The 19,176-nt window shown below is 45.4% G+C and overlaps 1 protein-coding gene across 5 annotated transcripts in view; it reads right to left on the bottom strand.

The window, feature by feature from the left end:
* Positions 1–19,176, bottom strand: part of eif2ak2 (eukaryotic translation initiation factor 2-alpha kinase 2) — a 295,245-nt gene that overhangs the window by 194,133 nt on the left and 81,936 nt on the right. For all 5 annotated transcript variants that reach the window (XR_005943052.1, XM_041188176.1, XM_041188175.1 and 2 more), the window contains exons 4-9: positions 18,001–18,143; positions 9,997–10,126; positions 6,744–6,823; positions 3,586–3,685; positions 2,493–2,605; positions 1,928–2,036 (exon numbers count right to left, since the gene is read on the bottom strand). Coding sequence is in view for 4 of the 5 variants with exons in the window: in XM_041188176.1 (XP_041044110.1) it covers positions 1,928–2,036; positions 2,493–2,605; positions 3,586–3,685; positions 6,744–6,823; positions 9,997–10,126; positions 18,001–18,143 (675 nt within the window). In the remaining variant the exon portion in view is untranslated. The remainder of the gene's footprint in view (positions 1–1,927; positions 2,037–2,492; positions 2,606–3,585; positions 3,686–6,743; positions 6,824–9,996; positions 10,127–18,000; positions 18,144–19,176) is intronic.

Genomic DNA, 19,176 nt, shown 5'->3' with positions numbered 1-19,176 from the left:
GCATCAGACAGGCAACACAGCCGCCTGAACTCTCGCTCTTTGCTGCAGAGAACGGTGTCAATCCCCCAGAACAGTGTCGATCCTACATCCTCAGAGAGAGCCAAGAACATAGTTGGAGACTGACGCCACTGATACAAGACACACTGGGCGGGGGGAGTAGGAGTAAGTTGAATGTGTAAATAGTTATTGTTAAAGAGTACTGCAGCAATTCAAGAAGGTGGCTCACCACCACCTTTCCAAGGGCAATTAGGGGTGGGCAAGAAAAATACCGGCCTAGGTGGCATCACCCACATCCCATGAAAGAATAAAAAAAGTAGAGCAAAAGATTTGGGGGGACGTGTAATATAAAGGTTTAACAGCTATTATGCTAATAGCTAGAGTCCATCATCAGTGATGCCAGATGAACACAGGTAACTGGAGCCTGAGGGAAGAAGGTTCTAATGAAGTCCTGCTAAAGTCTGTCTCTGTAAATAGTGTTCACTAGCTTGCAACAACATGGTTTCCAGCTCTCTTCCATTGAAGGCACCCAGAGCCCAGTCATGATAATAATACAACATTTAGGATGATACCAAAAGACTGCAACAGGACATAAGTAGGCCAGTAAAGTGGGCAAACAAGGGAAATGTAGATTTAATGGCACAGTTTTAAAGAGTGAGCAGGGACCAGGGATCTGGGGGTTCATGTGCATAGATCTTTGAAGGTGGCAGAACATAATGAGAGAGTAGTTCGTAAAGTATGTGGGATCCTGGGCTTCATAAATAGAGACATTAAGCACAAAAGCAGGGAAGTTATGCTAAACCTTTATAAAGCTCTGATGAGACCACAGCTAGAGTACTGCATCCAGTTATGCTCACCGCATTTTAGGAAGGATGTTAGGATGCTTGAAAGAGTGCAGAGGAGATTTACCAGAATGGTCCCAAGCATGAGGGATTTTAGCTACAAGGGTGGTGAAGCTGGGGTTGTTTTTCTTGGGGCAAAGGAGATGGAGTGGAGATTTGATGGAGGTGTACAAGATTATGACTGGTTTGGATAAGGCAGACAAGGAAAAACTGTTCCCATTAGCTGATGGTACAAGGACTAGGAGGCACAGGTTTAAGGTTTTGGGCATGGGATGCAGTGGGGGGGGCGTGTGAGGAAGAACATTTTTGTGCAGCAAATGGTAATGTGGTAATGACCTGGAACTTGCTACCTACAAGGGCGATAGAAACAGAGGGGATGACTGATTTCAAAGGGAGCTTTGAGGGAAATAAACTTGCAGGGGTAAGGGGATAGAACGGGGGAGTGGGACTGACTGGATTGTTCCACACAAAGCCAGCATAGGCTCGATAGGCCAAATAGCCTCCTTCTGTGCTGTAAAAGACTCTATGATTGTATAATGTGGGACTTGTATCATCTGTAGACCCAGATCTGAAAGGAGCGGCAGGTTGCTTCTCCTGAAGGACATGAGGGATCTGGTTGGGGAACCTGCCACCCATATCTGGGTGGAGCGGTGGCTTTGCAAACAAATCGTTCTCTGGCCCCACCCCATAAATTAACTACATTTTATTATTAATTTTGTAGCTTGCTGTTGGAAGGGGGAGGGGGACTGAACTCACAACCTCCGGATTACAAATTCAGTACCACAACCAGTACTCTACTATTCTATTACATACCCCTTAGTGCTAATGAGGAGCCAACCCGGCACAATGGACCAAATAGCCTCCTCTCTGTACTGAAATTACAACAGTACCACAATTTATCTGCAAAGTGGAACCTGCTCTAAGATAAATGAGAACTGCTTCTCTTTTGTAGGGTTGGGTGACTTAAATGAAATAACAGTGAGAAAGACCCTTTATCCTCAAGGTGAACATTTACACAGAACCCCAAAATATTTACTTGTGGCTAACGTTTAACAGCTGGGAGGAAGGAAGAACAACTCAAACAATACCTTAAGTTCCTTTAAAGCAAGGATGGCAGCTTTCTGTTTGGCCTTCTGTTTGTTTTCTCCAGAAGCACTTGGGAAAGGTTTGCCATTTATTTCAAATTGTAGGGTAAATCTGGAAAAGAGAACTGGACGATTAGTCAAGAATCTTCAGAACAAAATGCTTACCAGGACTTAAGTACGCATACATCTCCATCACATATCATAGAATTGTGCAGCACAGGGGGAGGCAAATTCAGTCCGCTGAGTCTGCTTCAACTCTTTTAAAAGGGCTATCCAATTAATCCAACTCCACCCGCTCTTTCCTCATAGCCCTGCAAATTTTTCATTTTCAAGAATTTATCTAATTCCCTTGATGAAAAATATTATTGAATCAGCTTCCACCACATTTTCAGGGAGTATATCCCAGGTCAAATAATTGTACTTCAGACGAGAGGATGGAACTGGAAAGGAGAGGGCCGTTCAGCTTATCAAGTCTTTCTGGGTCTTGGCCAGAGCTAATTAAGCAGAAATCAATCTTTTTTTTCTGCAGCGAGTTACTGTGAAATGAAATGCACAACTGTTTACTTACTCTGGAGTGTGAGATGGCCCACGCTTATCTACTTCCACAACCTTGCATGGCAGATTTCTTTTTTGGCAATATTCATGCAACTCTCCAATCGCATTTTTCCAGTTCTGTTCCAGCTGCAGTTGATTAAAGAACAGAGCATTTGAAAAGTTGAGTTTGTTTCTGTATTGTCTTTTAAGTAAGAGTGAATTCTGCACATGCGGGCTCCTGCCTTAAAGTCTCAGCCAAGAAGGCATATTGAGTCAGTTCTGAGTGATTTGAACGTGACATATTGTAAATGATGCATGATTAGGCAGAACAGGTGACATTGGGCTTATGATGCTTAAAACTCTCCACCACTAAGAACTTCCTCGCCTCATGTCTGGGCTTATTGTCTGGTAAACACCTGGCCATGTAAAACATGGTGCATTCAACAACAACTTGCATTTATATAGCCCCTCTAACCGGGTAAAATATCCCAAGATGCTTCACAGGAGCGTTATGAAGCAAAATTTAATCGAGCCACATAAGGAGATATTGGAGCAGGTGACCATAAGTTTGCTCAAAGTGGTAAGTTTTAACAAAGTGTCCTAAAGGAGGAGAGAGATGGAAAGGTTTAGGGGTAGGAATTTCAGAGCTTAGGGCCTCAGCAGCCGAAGACATGGCTGCAAATGGTGCAGCAATTTAAATCAGGGCGGTGTAAGAATTCAAGGTGTGCAGATATCAGGGAGGGTTATGGGGCTGGAGGAGGTTACTGAGATAGGGGGGAGGCAAGGCCATGAGGGATTTGAAAGCAAGGATGAGAATTGTTGTTAGTGGAAATCTCAGTCACAATACGCAAATAGGAAAGCTGTGGCAGGTAAGGGGTGGCAGATTGGGTGAACCCATAAGGAAATTCCCAACCAGTGAGAGGAAAAAAAAAATCGAGCAGTTTGTATCAGAAGATTGGTGTTTGCAAAGTAAGTTTCTCATACTTCTCAATGGAAGAATCCCATTCAGCAACTAGCTGACACAGCTCAGTTAGGATTGCAATGGTAATGGATATCTCTCAGGAAAGGCAACAGAATTATGAATGTTTATCCTTAATGAAGGTAGAATATCTTGAAAGCTGCGTTACCGGTCTGGAATTGAAATCTTGTGAAGTCCCATCCATACTCGCTGTGGATGTATATTCTTCATTCCTCTTCTCATTCTCATCAATTTCATCTGCTGTTAATCTAAAAAGACAACTTTGAATTTATATATCACCTTTCAAAATGTCAGAATGTCCCAATGCACTTTATAGCCAATGAAGTGCTGTGATGTAGAAAACACAGCAGTCAATTTGCGAAAGTAAGCTCCCATAAGCAGTAATGTGACAAATGTCCAGATCATAGGGTTTAATGATATTAGTTGAGGTATAAATGTTGGTCAAAACAGCAGGAAGAATTTCCCCTGCTCTTCTTCAAAATAGTTGCATGGGCTCTTTTATGCCCAACAGTGAGGGCAAACGGAACCTCGGTTCAATATCTCATCCAAAAGACAACATCTCTGACACTGCGGCTCTCCCTCGGTACTGCACTGGGTGTATCGGCCTGAATTACCTGCTCAAGTAAATTCAAAGCTAAATTTGGCAGTCAGATACGTGTGTTTAGCATCTATTGACACTCCTTTGCTCTTGGGGCAATTAGCAGGGTGCAGGAAAAGAGGGGGACAAAAGGCGGCTGCTTGTCACAACAATTTGTCGGGTGAACCTGCCACATCACCTGTCACATCACCTGCTCGAGCCACCTTACACTGAAAACTTACTGGGTCCTCTGCCCCACAGGAGCCTGCACCTGGAGTAGGTGCAAGCTCAACGTGCCTATCCATATGATGCAGGGGGTACATCCCATCTTTTGTTTCATTATTCAAGGACTATAACAGGGAAGGATCTGAAAAGATGGGGAACTAGAGCTTAATCGCAAAATTCCACCCCCCCCCCCCCCCCCCGCCACCCAGCCCCCCCCCTCTGACCCCCTCCCCCCCTCTCCCACCCCCCCCGCCTCTGACCCCCTCCCCCCCTCTCCCACCCCCTCTCCCTCCCCCTCCCACCCCCCCCTCCCTCCCCCTCCCACCCCCCCCTCCCACCCCCCCCTCCCTCCCCCCTCCCCCTCCCACACCCCCCTCCGTCCCCCCCTCCCACCTCCCTACCCCCCCTCCCTCCCCCCTCCCACACCCCCCTCCGTCCCCCCCTCCCACCTCCCTACCCCCCCTCCCTCCCCCCTCCCACACCCCCCTCCGTCCCCCCCTCCCACCTCCCTACCCCCCCTCCCTCCCCCCCTCCCACCTCCCTCCCCCCCTACCCCTCCCACCTCCCCCCCTACCCCTCCCACCTCCCTCCCCCCCACCACCCCCCTCCCCCCTTCCCAAACCCCCTCCCCCCCTCCCACCTCCCTCCCCCCCACCACCCCCCTCCCCCCCTCCCAAACCCCCTCCCCCCCTTTCCCCCCCCCCTCCCCCCCCTCCCAAACCCCCTCCCCCCCCTTTCCCCCCCCCCTCCCCAACCCCCTCCCCCCCCTTTCCCCCCCCCTCCCCCCTCCCTCCCACCCCCCCCCTCCCCCCCCACCCCTACCCCCCCCACCCCTCTCCCCCACCTCCCCCCTCCCAAACCCCCTCCCTCCCACCCCCCCCTCCCCCCTCTCCCCCCTCCCAAACCCCCTCCCCCCCTTCCCCCCCCCTCAACCCCCTCCCCCCCCTCCCCCCCTCCCTCCAACCCCCCTCCCCCCCTCTCCCCCCCCTCCCTCCCACCCCCCTCCCCCCCCCTCCCCCCTTCCCCCCTCCCGCCTCTCCCCCCCCTACCCCTACCCCCACCCCCACCCCCACCCCACCCCACCCCACCCCACTGCAGGCAGAGGATCTATGAGGGTCATGGGGACAAGCTGAGGATGTAACTGAGAACTGCAAGGTTTCTATTTAAACCTTCCTCAACCCTTTCTCCCCCCACCACCCTGGAGGATTGGAAGCATCTGTCACAAGACACAGTGTCAGCATTCAGGAGCACAGCTGTGGGCCTCTCAGAGTTACACTTACTATTCTTCCCTCTTCCAGGCAAGAAATGGGAGTGCACCCAGATTAAAGCAAGAAGCCTGATATTCCTCCCCACAGGAACCTGGGTGGAGAGGGAAATCTCATTCCATTATACTGGTGTGGGACAGTGCACTGTTCAGACTACCCTCTGGGTGCTGCCTGCAGTTCTGGTACCAGGTCCCAGGGAAGTGTCCATGCCCCAGAACTAATGTAGAGAAGGGTCACAAGGATAATTTTTACATATTCACACTCCCTCCATGGAGCTTCACCCATTGGCAGCTCCTCCTCTGAAATGGCAGGAACAATGCTCCTCACAGATTTCCTCTCCCACAGGAAACTGTACCAGCAATGAATCTGCACATCTGAACAGCTGAGTAATTGGTAGGTAATTAACCTGATAGTTCATTACCCAAAGTGATTGGTTAGCATGAGCACATGATGGACACATGTACAGACTTGCTAACCAATATTGTCAAGTGCTCAAGGTGTTTAAATGGCATGAAGCTTAATGAGGGAAGGAGAGGGAGAGGAAGGGCGGAGAGAGAAGGGAAGGAGTGAGAGGGAGGAGGGAGGGAGAGTGAGTGAGGGGAAAGGAAAGAGGGGAGGGAGGCAAGAGGGGAGGGAGGCAAGAGGGGAGGGAGGAGAGAGGAAGGAAATAAAGAGGGGAGAGAAGAGAGAGAGCTAGGCAGGGCAAAGAGGGGAGAGGGAGGTAGGAGGAGCGGGCGAGAAGGAGAGAAAGGAGGAAAGGAGAGGCAGTGAGAAGAGTGAAGGAGAGAATGTAAGAGATTAGAAGGAGAGAGAGAGAGAAAGGTAGAAAGGAGAGAGAGAACAGGGAGGGAAAAAAGAGGGGAGAGAGAGGTAGGGGAAAGGGAGGGAAGGGGAGAGAGGAGGGAAAGAGAGAGAGAGAGCAAGGGAGGGAAAGAGAGGGGAGAGAAAGGTAGGGAGAAAGAGAGAAAAAGAAGAGATTGAGAGGGAGAGATGCTGGGAGGACAATATGGAGAGAACAAAGAGAGATGGGCACAGAGAGAGCAAGTAAGGGACAAGGAGAATGTTTGGAGGGAGGGAGAGAGAGTGCATACTTGAGAGAGGGAGAGAGACAGAGAGAACACATTGCTTCTCAAGTTTTGTTAAAAGGAATCAGATATGAAGTTGCCATGAATCAAGTTTCACTTCTCTTAGAATCGGACACTAGATAAAGCTACTATTGAAAATAAAAACTGGCCATACCTTTTGGGATTCTGGTCAGGAGAGCCTTCTGCGATGCTCTTGGGTTCTTCCCCATTCTCTACATCGAACTTTGCCATATCCTTAAACATAAAGGGAGAAAACAGGAAGAACTTAGACACCAACTGAGCTGTTTCGAAAGGCAAGAAAACATGGGACCCAACACATGTTCAAGGAACAACACCTGATCAATCTATTGGACATTCTTCCTTTCTCTAGTCTTAACAATGAATTTAGCAACAGGGGGCTGAACGACTGTGCCTGACACCTCTCTGGTAATAGGAGCTGGTGACGGGAGATGAGTGTTCCAGGGTTAGGACCTTCCATTGAAATACTGTGCTTGTAGGGAGGGTCTGACCCTTGGTATTGATCTTTTCTGTCCTTTCACTTCTTTCAGTCCTCCACCCACCACCTCAGCTACTTTCTGTGTTTTCTGTGTCCCATAAATGTCTTTAATGTTTTCCATTGTGCCTCCTGTTATCTTGTGCTACCATTTCCACCATTTAGCAATCTCCTCTTTCCTATCAAAGCATTTTGAGATGGTGAGGGGGGAGGATGTGAGTGTGAGTGTGTGTGTGTGTGTGTGTGTGTGTGTGTGTGTGTGTGTGTTCCAGGCAGAAACAACTGTGTGTCCTCACTACTCTCCACCTTCTTAAGGTGCTTTGAATGCACAGATGTAATTAAACAAATAACACTTTGTTAATACAAAAGCACGATACTGCTGATGCTGGAAATCTGAAATGAATACAGAGAATGCTGAAAATACTGAGCAGGTCTGACAGCATCTGTGGAAAGAGAAACAGAGGTTCTGATGAAAGGTCATCAACCTGAATCACTAACCCTCCTTCCAAAGATGCTGCCTGAACTGCTGAGTGTTTCCATCACTTTCTGTTTTTATAATTCCTTTTCTGATGTTCAATTACCTTTTGTGACTTGGAAACAACTGGAAAACACATATTACGCAGAAGAACCATTCTTGTTATATAGCCAATTCTGTAATAGTGTAAACCCATTATACCAGCCATTACGTACTGTGGATGCACAGAGTTCATTTATTAGAAGACAGGGACTGTATTTTGCTTGTATTTCAATGTAAAATTGAATTGCCTCTCCTCTCTGGAATGAGAAATGTAAGCAGCAACACGGAAATGGCAGAGCAATTCAACAACTACTTTCGTTTTGTCTTCACGGAGGAAGACACAAATAACTTCCCAGAAATGCTAAGGAACCAAGGTCTAGTGAGGAACTGAAGGAAATTAGTATTAGTAAAACAATGGTGCTTCAGAAATTAATGAGACAGAAAGCCAATAAATCCCCAGGGCCTGATAATCTACATCTGAGAGTGCTAAAGGAGGTGGCCATGGAAATAGTGGATATGTTGGTAGTCATCTTCCAAAATTTAGTAGATTCTGGAACAGTCTCTGCAAATTGGAGGGTGGTAAATGTAACCCCACTATTTAAAAAAGGAGGGAGGGAGAAAACAGCGAATTACAGACTGATTAATCTAACATCAGTGGTAGGAAAATATTAGAGCCCATTACGAAGGATATGATAACAGGACACTTAGAAAATATCAATGGAATTAGACAAAGTCAATGTGGATTTATGAAAGGGAAGTCATTTGGATTTGACAAATGTACTGGAGTTTTTTGAGGACTTAACCAGCAGAATAGATAAGGGAGAACCAGAGGATGTGGTGTATTTGGATTTTCAGAAGGCTTTTGATAAAGTCCCACATAACAGGTTAGTGAGTAAAATTAAAGCACATGGGATTGGGAGTAATATATTGACATGGATTGAGAATTGGTTATCAGACAGGAAACAGAGAGTAGGAATAAATGGGTCTTTTTTGGAGTGGCAGGCAGTGACTAGTGGGTACTGCAGGGATCAATGCTTAGGTCCCAGCTATTCACAATATAAATTAATGTTTTGAATGAGGGAACCAAATGTAATATTTTCAAGTTTGCTGACGACACAAAACTTGGTGGGAATAGGAGTGGTGAGGAAGGTGTTAAGAGGCGATTTAGACAAGTTGAGTAAGTGGGCAAATACATGGCAGATGCAGTATAATGTGGATAAGATTGAGATTATCCACTTCTGTGGGAAAAACAGAATGGCAGAGTATTATTTAAATGGTGGTAGACTGGAAAATGTCGATGTACAAAGGGACATAGGTGTCCTTGTAGACCAATCACTGAAAGCAAGCATGCAGGTGCTGTAAGCAGTTAGGAAGGCAAATGGTATGTTGGTCTTATTGCAAGAGAACTTGAGGACAAGAGTAAGGATGTTTTACTGCAGCTGTACAGGGCCTTGGTGAGACCACACCTGGAGTATTACGTGCAATTTTGGTCTCCTTACCTAAGAAAGGATATACTTGCCATGGAGAGAGTGCAGCAAAGGTCCACCAGACTGATTCCTGGGATGGCACGATTACCGTATGAGGAGAGATTGGGTCGACTAGACCTGTATTCATTGGAGTTTAGAGGAATGAGAGGGATTGCATTGAAACTTTCAAACTTCTGACAGGGCTGGACAGACTGGATGCAGGGATGATGTTTCTCTGGCTGGGGGAGGGGGGTCTAGAACAAGGGGGTCACAGTCTCAGGATACAGGGTAGACCATTTAGGACGGAGATGAGGAGAAACTTCTTCACTCAGAGGGTGGTGAACCTATGGAATTCTCCACACAGAAGACTGTGGAGGCCACATCACTGAATATATTTAAGAAGGAAATAGATAGAATCCTGGATTCTAAAGGCATCAAGAGGTATGTGGAGAGAGCAGGAATATGGCGTTGAAAAAGAAAATCAACCATGATCATAATGAATGGCGGAACAGGCTCGAAGGGCTGAATGACCTACTCCTGCTCCTATTTTCTATGTTTCTATGTTAAAATCCCAGAGCTGAAGATGTTTAGAAAGTGGTAGAAGTGAATTTTCCACTAATGTATTCAGTGACACATGATAAGGTATAACCACTTGGTTTCATTAAGTTTCTTGCCAAATAATTTGTCCCTCTCTATTTCCGCGTATTAATTACATATCGCATAATTCTTGTAGTGGAATGGGTAGAGACAGCAAGCAACCTGGTTGCAGTGCAAGGCCAATGGCCCTCTCAGCCAGTTGGGGCAGCAGCATAGTGAAGATTTCCTGTCTTATTTTCCTCTGTCCTCCTGATTCTGCATCCCTGTTTGCTTCAACAATCCAACAAATGTTTGCGCACTTTCACCGAGTAATTACACAGATCTACTTCCGTACCTTACAAAGTGGCAGAATCGGGTCAATTTCCTCATAAGCGAGTCTTGCTGCTTCACGTTTGGCATCTTGCTTGCTTCGACCATAGCCTATTGGATATTCTTTTTTATCCATGACAACTCTACATGAAAACCTGCAACACAATGACAAGTGCTTTACTAATTGTTACATTAACCCTGTGCAAAAAACCTGACCATTACACACCTCTTTTAACATTAAATAAAGTTCCAAAGTACTTCCCATTAAGACATCAAGGAAAAAAATGGATGTCACGCCAAGGAGAAAATAAAGAAAGGCTTGCATTGATATAGCACCTTTCACAATCTCAGAACCACCCAAAGAGTTTTACAACCAATGAAATATTTTTGAAGTGTAGTCACTGTTGTAATGTAGGAAACACAACAGCCAATTTACACACAGGAAGATCCCAGAAACAGCAATCATCAGTTTTTGTGATGTTGGCTGAGGGTTAAACATTGGTCAGGACACCAGCGATAACTCTTATTCTTTCAATAATTCCTTAGGTTGTTTTACATCCGCCTGAGAGGACAGACAGGGCCTCTGTTTAAAGTCTCATACAAAAGACAGCAGCTCAACCATGCAACGCTCCTTCAGTACCGTACTGGAATGTCAGCCTGGATCATGTACTCAGCTCTCTGGATATAGACTTGAACCCACAACCCTCTGACTCAGAGGCAAGAAAGCAATCACTAGGCAACAACTGTCACTGTTCTGATAGGCAAACAGCAGCTTAGTCAAAGCATCTTAGCAGGAGGGGGAAATGGAGAAATAAGAGGGGTTTAGGGAGAGAATTACATAACAGAATTTAGGGAGGGAGTTCCAGAAACAGAGTGCAGCTGACTAACTGAGTGAAGACTTGGAGTTTGGTGAGAGGGGAGTTCAGGGAAGCGGGGCGGGGTGTGGGAGGAGTTGTTTGTTTCCTCTTTCTACCTTTCTCACCCCATAGAAATTGGTTCTTGCTGTACTACAGGGAAAGGAGCTAACTGTTTGGTGAGTATCTGGTTAGTGGGTAAGTTCTATTCTATCCCTAAGGTTTAAAATAGTACTCAATTTGGTGGTAAAGTTAATAAAACATATAAGAAAGCAACATAAATAAGTGATTAATATAATTAAGTAATTATTTAAAACACATTAAGGATGGCAGGACAGGTGATGTGTCAAGGCTGCAGCATGTGGGAGCTCCTGGATAACATTGTGATCCAGGGCAAACACATCTGCAGTTAAGTGTTTGCAGCTCAAGGAACTTTGGCTCAGAGTCATTGAGCTGGAGGCTGAGCTGCAGACTCTGCAACACATCAGGGAGGGGGAAAGTTACCTGGATGCTTTGTACCAGGAGGTAGTCACACCACTTAGGATAGGGTACTCTGATTTGGTCAGTGGCCAGGGACAGGAGGGTGTGACTGCGAATGAAGCAGGTAAGGGGACCCAGAGGGCAGGAGCGTGAGCCTCTGCAATTGTCCAACAGGTTTGAGGTTCTCTCAGCTTGTTTCGGTGAGAGTGGGGCTGCAGGGTGATGAGCAAACAGGCCATGGCACTGTGGTACAGGAAGCCATCCAAGTAGGGGGAGCAAAAAGGAATGTAGTGGTAGTAGGGGACAGTATAGGGAAGGGGATTGACACTGTTCTCTGTAGCAAAGACCGAGAGTTGGGATAGCTTTGTTGCCTGCCCAGTGCCGGGGTTCAGGACATTTGCTCAGGGCTGCAAAGGGGGAGAATCCAGTTGTTGTGGTCCAGATTGGTACCAACAACATAGGCAGGATGAGGAAGGAAACTCTACATTGTCAGTATGAGGAGCTAGGCATCAAATTAAGAAGCAGAACCTCAAAGGTAAAAATTTCTGGATTATTACCTGAACCAAATTGGCATAGGACAAATAAGACTAATGTGGGAAAATGTGAGGTTGTGCACTTTGGCAGGAAGAACAGGGAAACTGAATATTATTTAATGGAGAAAGACTGCAGAAAGCTGCAGCACTGAGGGATTTAGGAGTCCTTGTGCATGAATCCCAAAAAGCTAACATACAAGTTCAACAGATAATAGGGAAGGCAAATGGAATCTTGGCCTTTATTTCAAAGGGAATGAAGTAGAAAAATAGGGAAGTCTTGCTAAAACTATACAAGGCACAAGTTAGACCACATCTAGAATACTGTGAACAGTTTTGGTTCCCTTATCTAAGGCAAGATATGCTGGCATTGGAGGCAGTCCAGAGAAGGTTCACCAGGTTGATCCCGGCTATGGAGGGATTTTCTTATGAGGAGGGGTTGAGTAGGTTGGGCCTGTGCTCATTGGAGTTTAGAAGAATGAGAGGCAGCCTTATTGAAACATATAAGATTCTTAAGGGGTTTGACAGGGTAGATGCTGAGAGGTTGTTTCCCCTTGTGGGAGAGTCTCGGACCAGAGGTTATAATCTCAGAGTAAGGAGTTGCCCATTTAACACAGAGATGAGGAGGAATTTCTTCTCTCAGAGGGTAGTGAATCTGTGGAATTCTTTACCACAGAGGGCTGTAGAAGCTGGGTCACTAAGTATATTCAAGGCTGAGATAGACAGATTTCTAATCAGTAAGGGGATCAAGGGTTATGGGGAAAAGGCAGGAAAGTGGAGTTGAGGATTATCAGATCAGCCATGATCTCATTGAATGGTGGAGCAGACTTGATGGGCCGAACGGCTTACTTCTGCCCCTACATCGTATGGTCTTATTAAAGAAATGAATGCATGGCTCAAAGACTGGCGTGGGAGAAATGGGTTCTGGTTTGTGGGGCGCTGGCACCAGTATTGGGGAAAGTGGGATCTGTATCGTTGGGACAGTCGACACCTGAACAGTGCTGGGGCTGCTGTCCTCGTGAACTGCCTAACTAGGGAAGTAGAGAGGATTTTAAACTGAATACTGGGGGCAAGAGATCAAATTTGGGAAGATGTGGTAAAGCAAAGAGTAGAGACAGGGTAAGAGAGACAGATATCAATATGGGAAATGATAAACAGATTGTGACAGGAAGGGACAGAGAGTACAAATCTAAGAGTAAATCAGCAGGTAATGCTAGACGCTACAAAAATAATAAAAGAGCAAAACCAAAGGCCCTATCTAAATGCACATAGCATTTGAAACAAAACAGGTGAACTGATAGCGAAAGTAGAAATAAATAAGTACAATCTGATTGCCATTACAGAGACATGGCTACAGGATGATATGGATTGGGACCTGAATGTTGAAAGGTACAAGACATTTAGGAAGGACAGTAAGTTAGGAAAAGGTGGCAGGGCTCTGTTAATTAATGAAGGTATTAACACATTAGAGAGGGATGACCTAAGTTCAGAAAACCAGGATGCAGAAACGGTTTGGGTTAAGATGAGGAATGATAAATTCAAAAAGTCACTTGTGAGAGTGGTGTACAGGCCCCCTAATTGTAGCTACACAGTAGGACAGAGTATAAAAGGAGAGATAATGGGAGCTTGTCAGAAAGGCAATAATCATGGGGGGTTTTAATCCACATACAGACTGGAAAAATCAGACGGGCAAAGATAGCGTAGATGAGGAGTTCATAGAATATTTTCGGGATAGTTTCTTAGAACAACACATTCTGGAGCCAACAAGAGAGCAGACTATACTAGACCTGTTACTGAGCAACAAGATAGGATTAATTGATAACCTCCTGGTGAAGGCACCCATTGGTAGCAGCGATCATTATATGATTGAATTTTACAGTCATTTTGAGGAAGAAATGAGCGCGTCCAAGGTTAGTATTTTAAACTTAAATAAGGGCAATTATGAGGGCATGAGGACGGAACTAACTAAAGTGAACTAGCAAATGAGGTTAAGGGATATGTCAATAGAAATTCAGTGGCTGACATTTAAAGGGATATTTCAGAATTCACAGGATACATTCCAATGAGAAAGAAAGATTCCAAGGGGAGAGCCCACCATCCATGGTTAACTAAAAAAGTTAAAGGCAGTATCAAATTTAAAGAAAAAGCATATAATTATGCAAAGACAGGTGGCGGGTCAGGAGATTAGAAAGAATATAAAGAACAGCAAAGAATGACAAAAAGATTAATAATGAGGGAAAAACATACGTGAGAAAGCTAGCTAGTAATATAAAGACGGATAGTAAGAATTTCTACAGATAATAAATAAGAAAAGAGCTCATAAAGTGAGCACTGGTCCTATGGAGAGTGTGTCTGGGGAATTGATAATGGGAAGTAGGGAGATGGCGGATGAATTAAACAGGTATTTTGCTTTGGTTTTCACTATTGAGGACACAAGTGACATCACGGAAATAGCTGTATATCAGGAAATGGAAGGGAGGGAAGAACTCAGGAAAATCACAATCACCAGGGAAGTGGTATTGAGCAAATTGTTGGGGCTGCAGGCTGACAAATCCCCAGGTCTGGATGGACTTCACCCTAAGGTCTTGAATGAAGTGGCTAATGATGCACTGGTTTTAATTTTCCCAAATTCCCTAGATTTGGGGAAGGTTCCATTAGATTGGAAAATAGCAAATTTAACTCCTTTATTCAAAAAGGGAGGGAGACAGAAAGCAGGAAACGATTGGCCAGTTAGCTTAACATCTGTCATTGAGAAAATGTTAGAAGCTAATATTAAAGGTGTAACAGGGCACTGAGAAAAATTCAAGACAATCAGGAAAAGTCAACATGGTTTTGAAAGTGTCACAAGTGCTGTGGATAAATGGGAATCAGTGGATGTACTGTACTTAGACTTCCAGAAGGCATTTGATAAAGTGCCACATCAAAGGTTATTGCAGAAAATAAGAGCTCATGCTATAGGGGGTAACATATTGGCATGGATAGAAGATTGGTTAGCTAACAGGAAGCAGAGAGTTGGCACAAATGGGTCTTTTTTCTGGTACAGTTGTACAGGGCATTGGTGAGACCACATCTGGAATATTGGTACAGTACTGATTGGCAGGATGTGACAAGTGGTGTACCACAGGGATCAGTGTTGGGCCCTCAACTTTTTACAATTTATATAAATGACTTGGATGAAGGGACCGAAGGAATGGTTGCTAAATTTGCTGATGACACAAAGATGGATGGAAAATAATTTGTGAAGAGGATGTAAGGAGGCTTCAAAGTGACATAGATAGGTTAAGTAAGTGGTCAAAGATCTGGAAAATGGAGTCTAATGTGGGCAAATGTGAAATTGTTCATTTTGGCAGGAAGGATAAAAAAGAAGCTTATTATCTAAATGGTGAGAGATTGCAGAGCTCTGAGATGCAGAGGGATCTGGGTGAGTTAGTTCATGAATCACAATAGGTTAGTATGCAGGTACAGCAGGTAATTAGGAAAGCTTTTGGAATGTTATCATTTATTGTGAGAGGAATTAACTACAAAAGTAGGGAGGTTATGCTTCAGTCGTACAGGGCATTGGTGAGACCACGTCTGGAATATTGTGTACAGTACTGGTCTCCTTATTTAAAGAAAGATGTAAATGCGTTAGAACAGTTCAGAGAAGGTTTACTAGACTAATACCAGGAATGGGTGGGTTGTCTTATGAGGGGAGGCTGGACAAGTTAGGCTTGTATCCACCGGAATTTAGAAGAGTAAGAGGCGACTTAATTGAAACCTTTAAGACCCTGAGGGATCTTGACTGGGTAGATGTGGAGAAGATGTTTCCTCTTGTGGGAGAATCTAGAACCAGGGGTCACTGTTTAAAAATAAGGGTCACTCATTTAAGACAGAGATGAGGAGAAATTTTTCTCTCAGATGGTTGTGAGTCTTTGGAACTCTCTTCCTCAAAAGGTGGTGGAAACAGAGTCTTTGAATATTTTTAAGGCAGAGCTAGATAGATTCTTGATTAACAAGGAGGTGAAAGGTTATCAGGGGTAGGCAGGAATGTGGGGTTGAGGTTACATTCAGATCAGCCATGATCTTATTGAATGGCAGAGCAGACTCAAGGGGCCGAGTGGCCTACTCCTGCTCATAATTCGTATGTTCGTACATGGAGCCTGAGGGGCTGAAGGATTGTCCACCGATGGTCAGACGACTGGACTGGGTGATGCCAAGCCAGAAAAATTGAAAACTTGGCAGTGGGGTAGGGGATGGGTTATAGGAAGTTAGAGAGATGGAGGGGGCAATGCATAGGACTCGAAACGTCAACTCTTTTCTTCTCCGCCGATGCTGCCAGACCTGCTGAGTTTTTCCAGGTAATTCTGTTTTTGTTTTGGATTTCCAGCATCCGCAGTTTTTTTGTTTTTACCAGTAAACCATCCTGTTAGGGAGTGCATGTCTATCCTGGCAGTATTTAGCTTATGCATCATGCCTAACCTGTTGCTTTTTAATAAACTGTTTTCAAATGATCTGCGACTCTGTCCCCCTTTTTGGGTAATCAATGAATGCCGGACCAAAATCTTGCAACTTGTCTGCTTAGTGTCAGTCTGGGCTAATCCTGGATGAACACATCAGGTTAGTGCTAGACTAGGCTGATGGATGGAACACTTCAAACCAACAAAGGGCATCATCCAATCTCGTTTCTCAAGAGAGGAATTTTCTTACCAGCACGTCCTGTTCATTCTACAACAATAACATATTTGTGTGGTGCTTTAACATAGTAAAACATCCCAAAGGGCAGCAGTGGAATGGTTATCAAGCAAAATTTAATACTGAGCCAACATAAGGGGACATTAGAGCAAGTATCCAAAAGCTTGGTTAAAGAAGCAGGCTTCAGTAGTGTCTTAAAGGGAGGGAGGAGGGAGAGGTAGAGAAGTGGAGAGGTTTGGAGATGGAATTCCAGAGCTTAAGGCCCAGCCAGCTGAAACAGTGGAACAATGGAATCAGGGATGTGCAAGTGGCCAGAATGGGAAGATCACAGGTATCTTGGAGGATTGTGGGCCTGGAGGAGATTACAGAGAGAGGGTGGAGTGAGGCCATGGAGGGATTTGAAAACAAGAATTAGAATTTTTCAATTGAGGAGGCACCACGCTGGGAGCCAGTGTAGGTCAGTGAGCACAGATGAAAGGAATGAAGATATACTGAGAAACAAGGGACCTCTTCAATCATTGCATTACACATTTGAACATCTCTACTCAAAAATAGGAAGCCCACATCAATAGGTCCTCAGCAAGGCCATTAAAATAACCTAATTGAAATGATATCATCTTGTTTGGTCAGAAAGTTGGAATGTGTGGCTTTCTGCTTCCAATCTCCAATCTGTTGAGTCTTTAGCTAGATCAAGATGCCCAGCAGAAACCAGTAACTCGCTCCCAGTGAATGAAGGTAATAAATAAATAAATCTAACAGTCATCTCCACTAAATCTCAGTCTAACTTGTGGGCAATTTATCACCTATTCCCCTAGCCAGGGAGGGGACACAGTATAGGGAGACCCACTAACAAGGGCAGAACTTGGGCAGGTCCCATTAACCAGTGGCATAGGGAGGTCCCATTAGGCAGGGATGGTAAATGGGAGACTCATTAACAACACATGATTTGTAATATGTTGAGATCTCTTAGTAAAGGGTCAAAATCCTGGAACTCCCTCCCTAACAGCACTGTGGGTGTACTCACACCACGTGGACTGCAGCGGTTCAAGAAGGCAGCTCACCACCACCTTCTCAAGGGCAATTAGGGATGGGCAATAAATGCTGGCCCAGCCAGCAACTCCCACATCCCGTAATTGAATTTTTAAAAATGAGGAGGCCCTTTCACCAAGAATGGTACACAGTACGGGCAGGCTCATTAATCAGGGTCAGTCCATAACCTGGGGAAGCTCAACAGCCAGGGGTGGTACATGGGATGACTCATTAACCAGGGACAGTCTGTTGTATGGATAGGTCCTTTAGCCAAGAATGTTACGTTGCATAGGTATCTGAAAGAGAGGGCAGAAACATAGACCTAAATTTTCAGGCCCTGCCCGCCATGGGAATCATCATGGGCAGGAAAATTTAACGAACCAGCAGAAGGTCTGTTGACTTCGGGGCGGGGATTCCCGGTCCTGTGGCGGGGCCATAATTTATTTTTAAATAGGTAAAACTTACTTTTGTACATGATCCATCCCTGTATTTATCTGGCTAAACCTGTAATCGGGATGTGTGCTTTTCTTCTGCCCATACTCGTTGAGTTTGCTGATGTAGTTTCCCATGCCGGCTGGGGATGTTGTTTGAGTAGTCCTGTCAAGAGCCTACATCAAAGACAAATCAGAAAGCACCGCCTTTGTTTTTACAACCACATACCAGCTCACACTGAAGTTGCTTAAAAAGTTATCACGTTTTTTTTGGAAAAATATACTTTATTCATAAAATCTCTGGAAGAACATACCAAACCATTTCAAAATCACCATCACAAAGGTACAATCAGTTTCAACTTTTACAACATGTATCACAAGGTGCATCAATACAATAAATGAATATTACAATCATTAGCAGACATTCATTTTGAGCTGTACATCCTGAGGGGCTCTTTACAGTTCCCAGCCCCCCAGTGCACTGTGGCTGAAAGGTCTTAGGCAGCGACCCTTCCCCATTGTGCCTTTGTGGCGGCTGCCCCAAGCTTTAGTGCGTTCCTCAGCACGTAGTCCTGGACCTCGGAATGTGCCAGTTTGCAACACTCAGTCGGGGACAACTCTTTGCACTGGAAGACCAACAAGTTTCGGGCAGACCAAAGAGCGTCTTTCACCGAGTTGATGATCCTCCAGCTGCAGTTGATGTTTGTCTCGGTGTGTGTCCCTGGGAACAGCCCGTAGAGCACAGAGTCCTCTGTCACAGAACTGCTCGGGATGAACCTCGACAGAAACCACCGCATCTCTCTCCAGACCTTCTCTGCAAAGGCACAATCCACAAGGAGGTGAACAATGGTCTTGTCTCCACCACAGCCATCTCGAGGGCAATGCACGGAGGGGGTGAGGCTCCTGGCGTGTTGAAAGGATCTGACGGGGAGGGCCTTTCTCACCACCTGCCAAGCTATGTCTTGGTGTTTGTTGGAAAGTTCTGGTGATGAGGCATTCTGCCAAATGACTTTGACAGTCTGCTCGGGAAACCACCCCACAGGATCCACCCTCTCCTTTTCCCTCAGGGCCTCGAAGACGCTACGTGCCGACCACTACTTGATGGACTTGTGGTCAAAGGTGTTTCTCTGCATAAATTTTTCCACGAGGGACAGGTGGTACGGTACGGCACGGCCCAACTACTTGGAGCATTCCGCGGCAGCATGGCCAG

Source organism: Carcharodon carcharias, chromosome 5 (assembly GCF_017639515.1).
Source record: "Carcharodon carcharias isolate sCarCar2 chromosome 5, sCarCar2.pri, whole genome shotgun sequence".
NCBI classification, from domain to species: domain Eukaryota; kingdom Metazoa; phylum Chordata; class Chondrichthyes; order Lamniformes; family Lamnidae; genus Carcharodon; species Carcharodon carcharias.
This window is presented reverse-complemented; position numbering and strand designations above follow the sequence as displayed.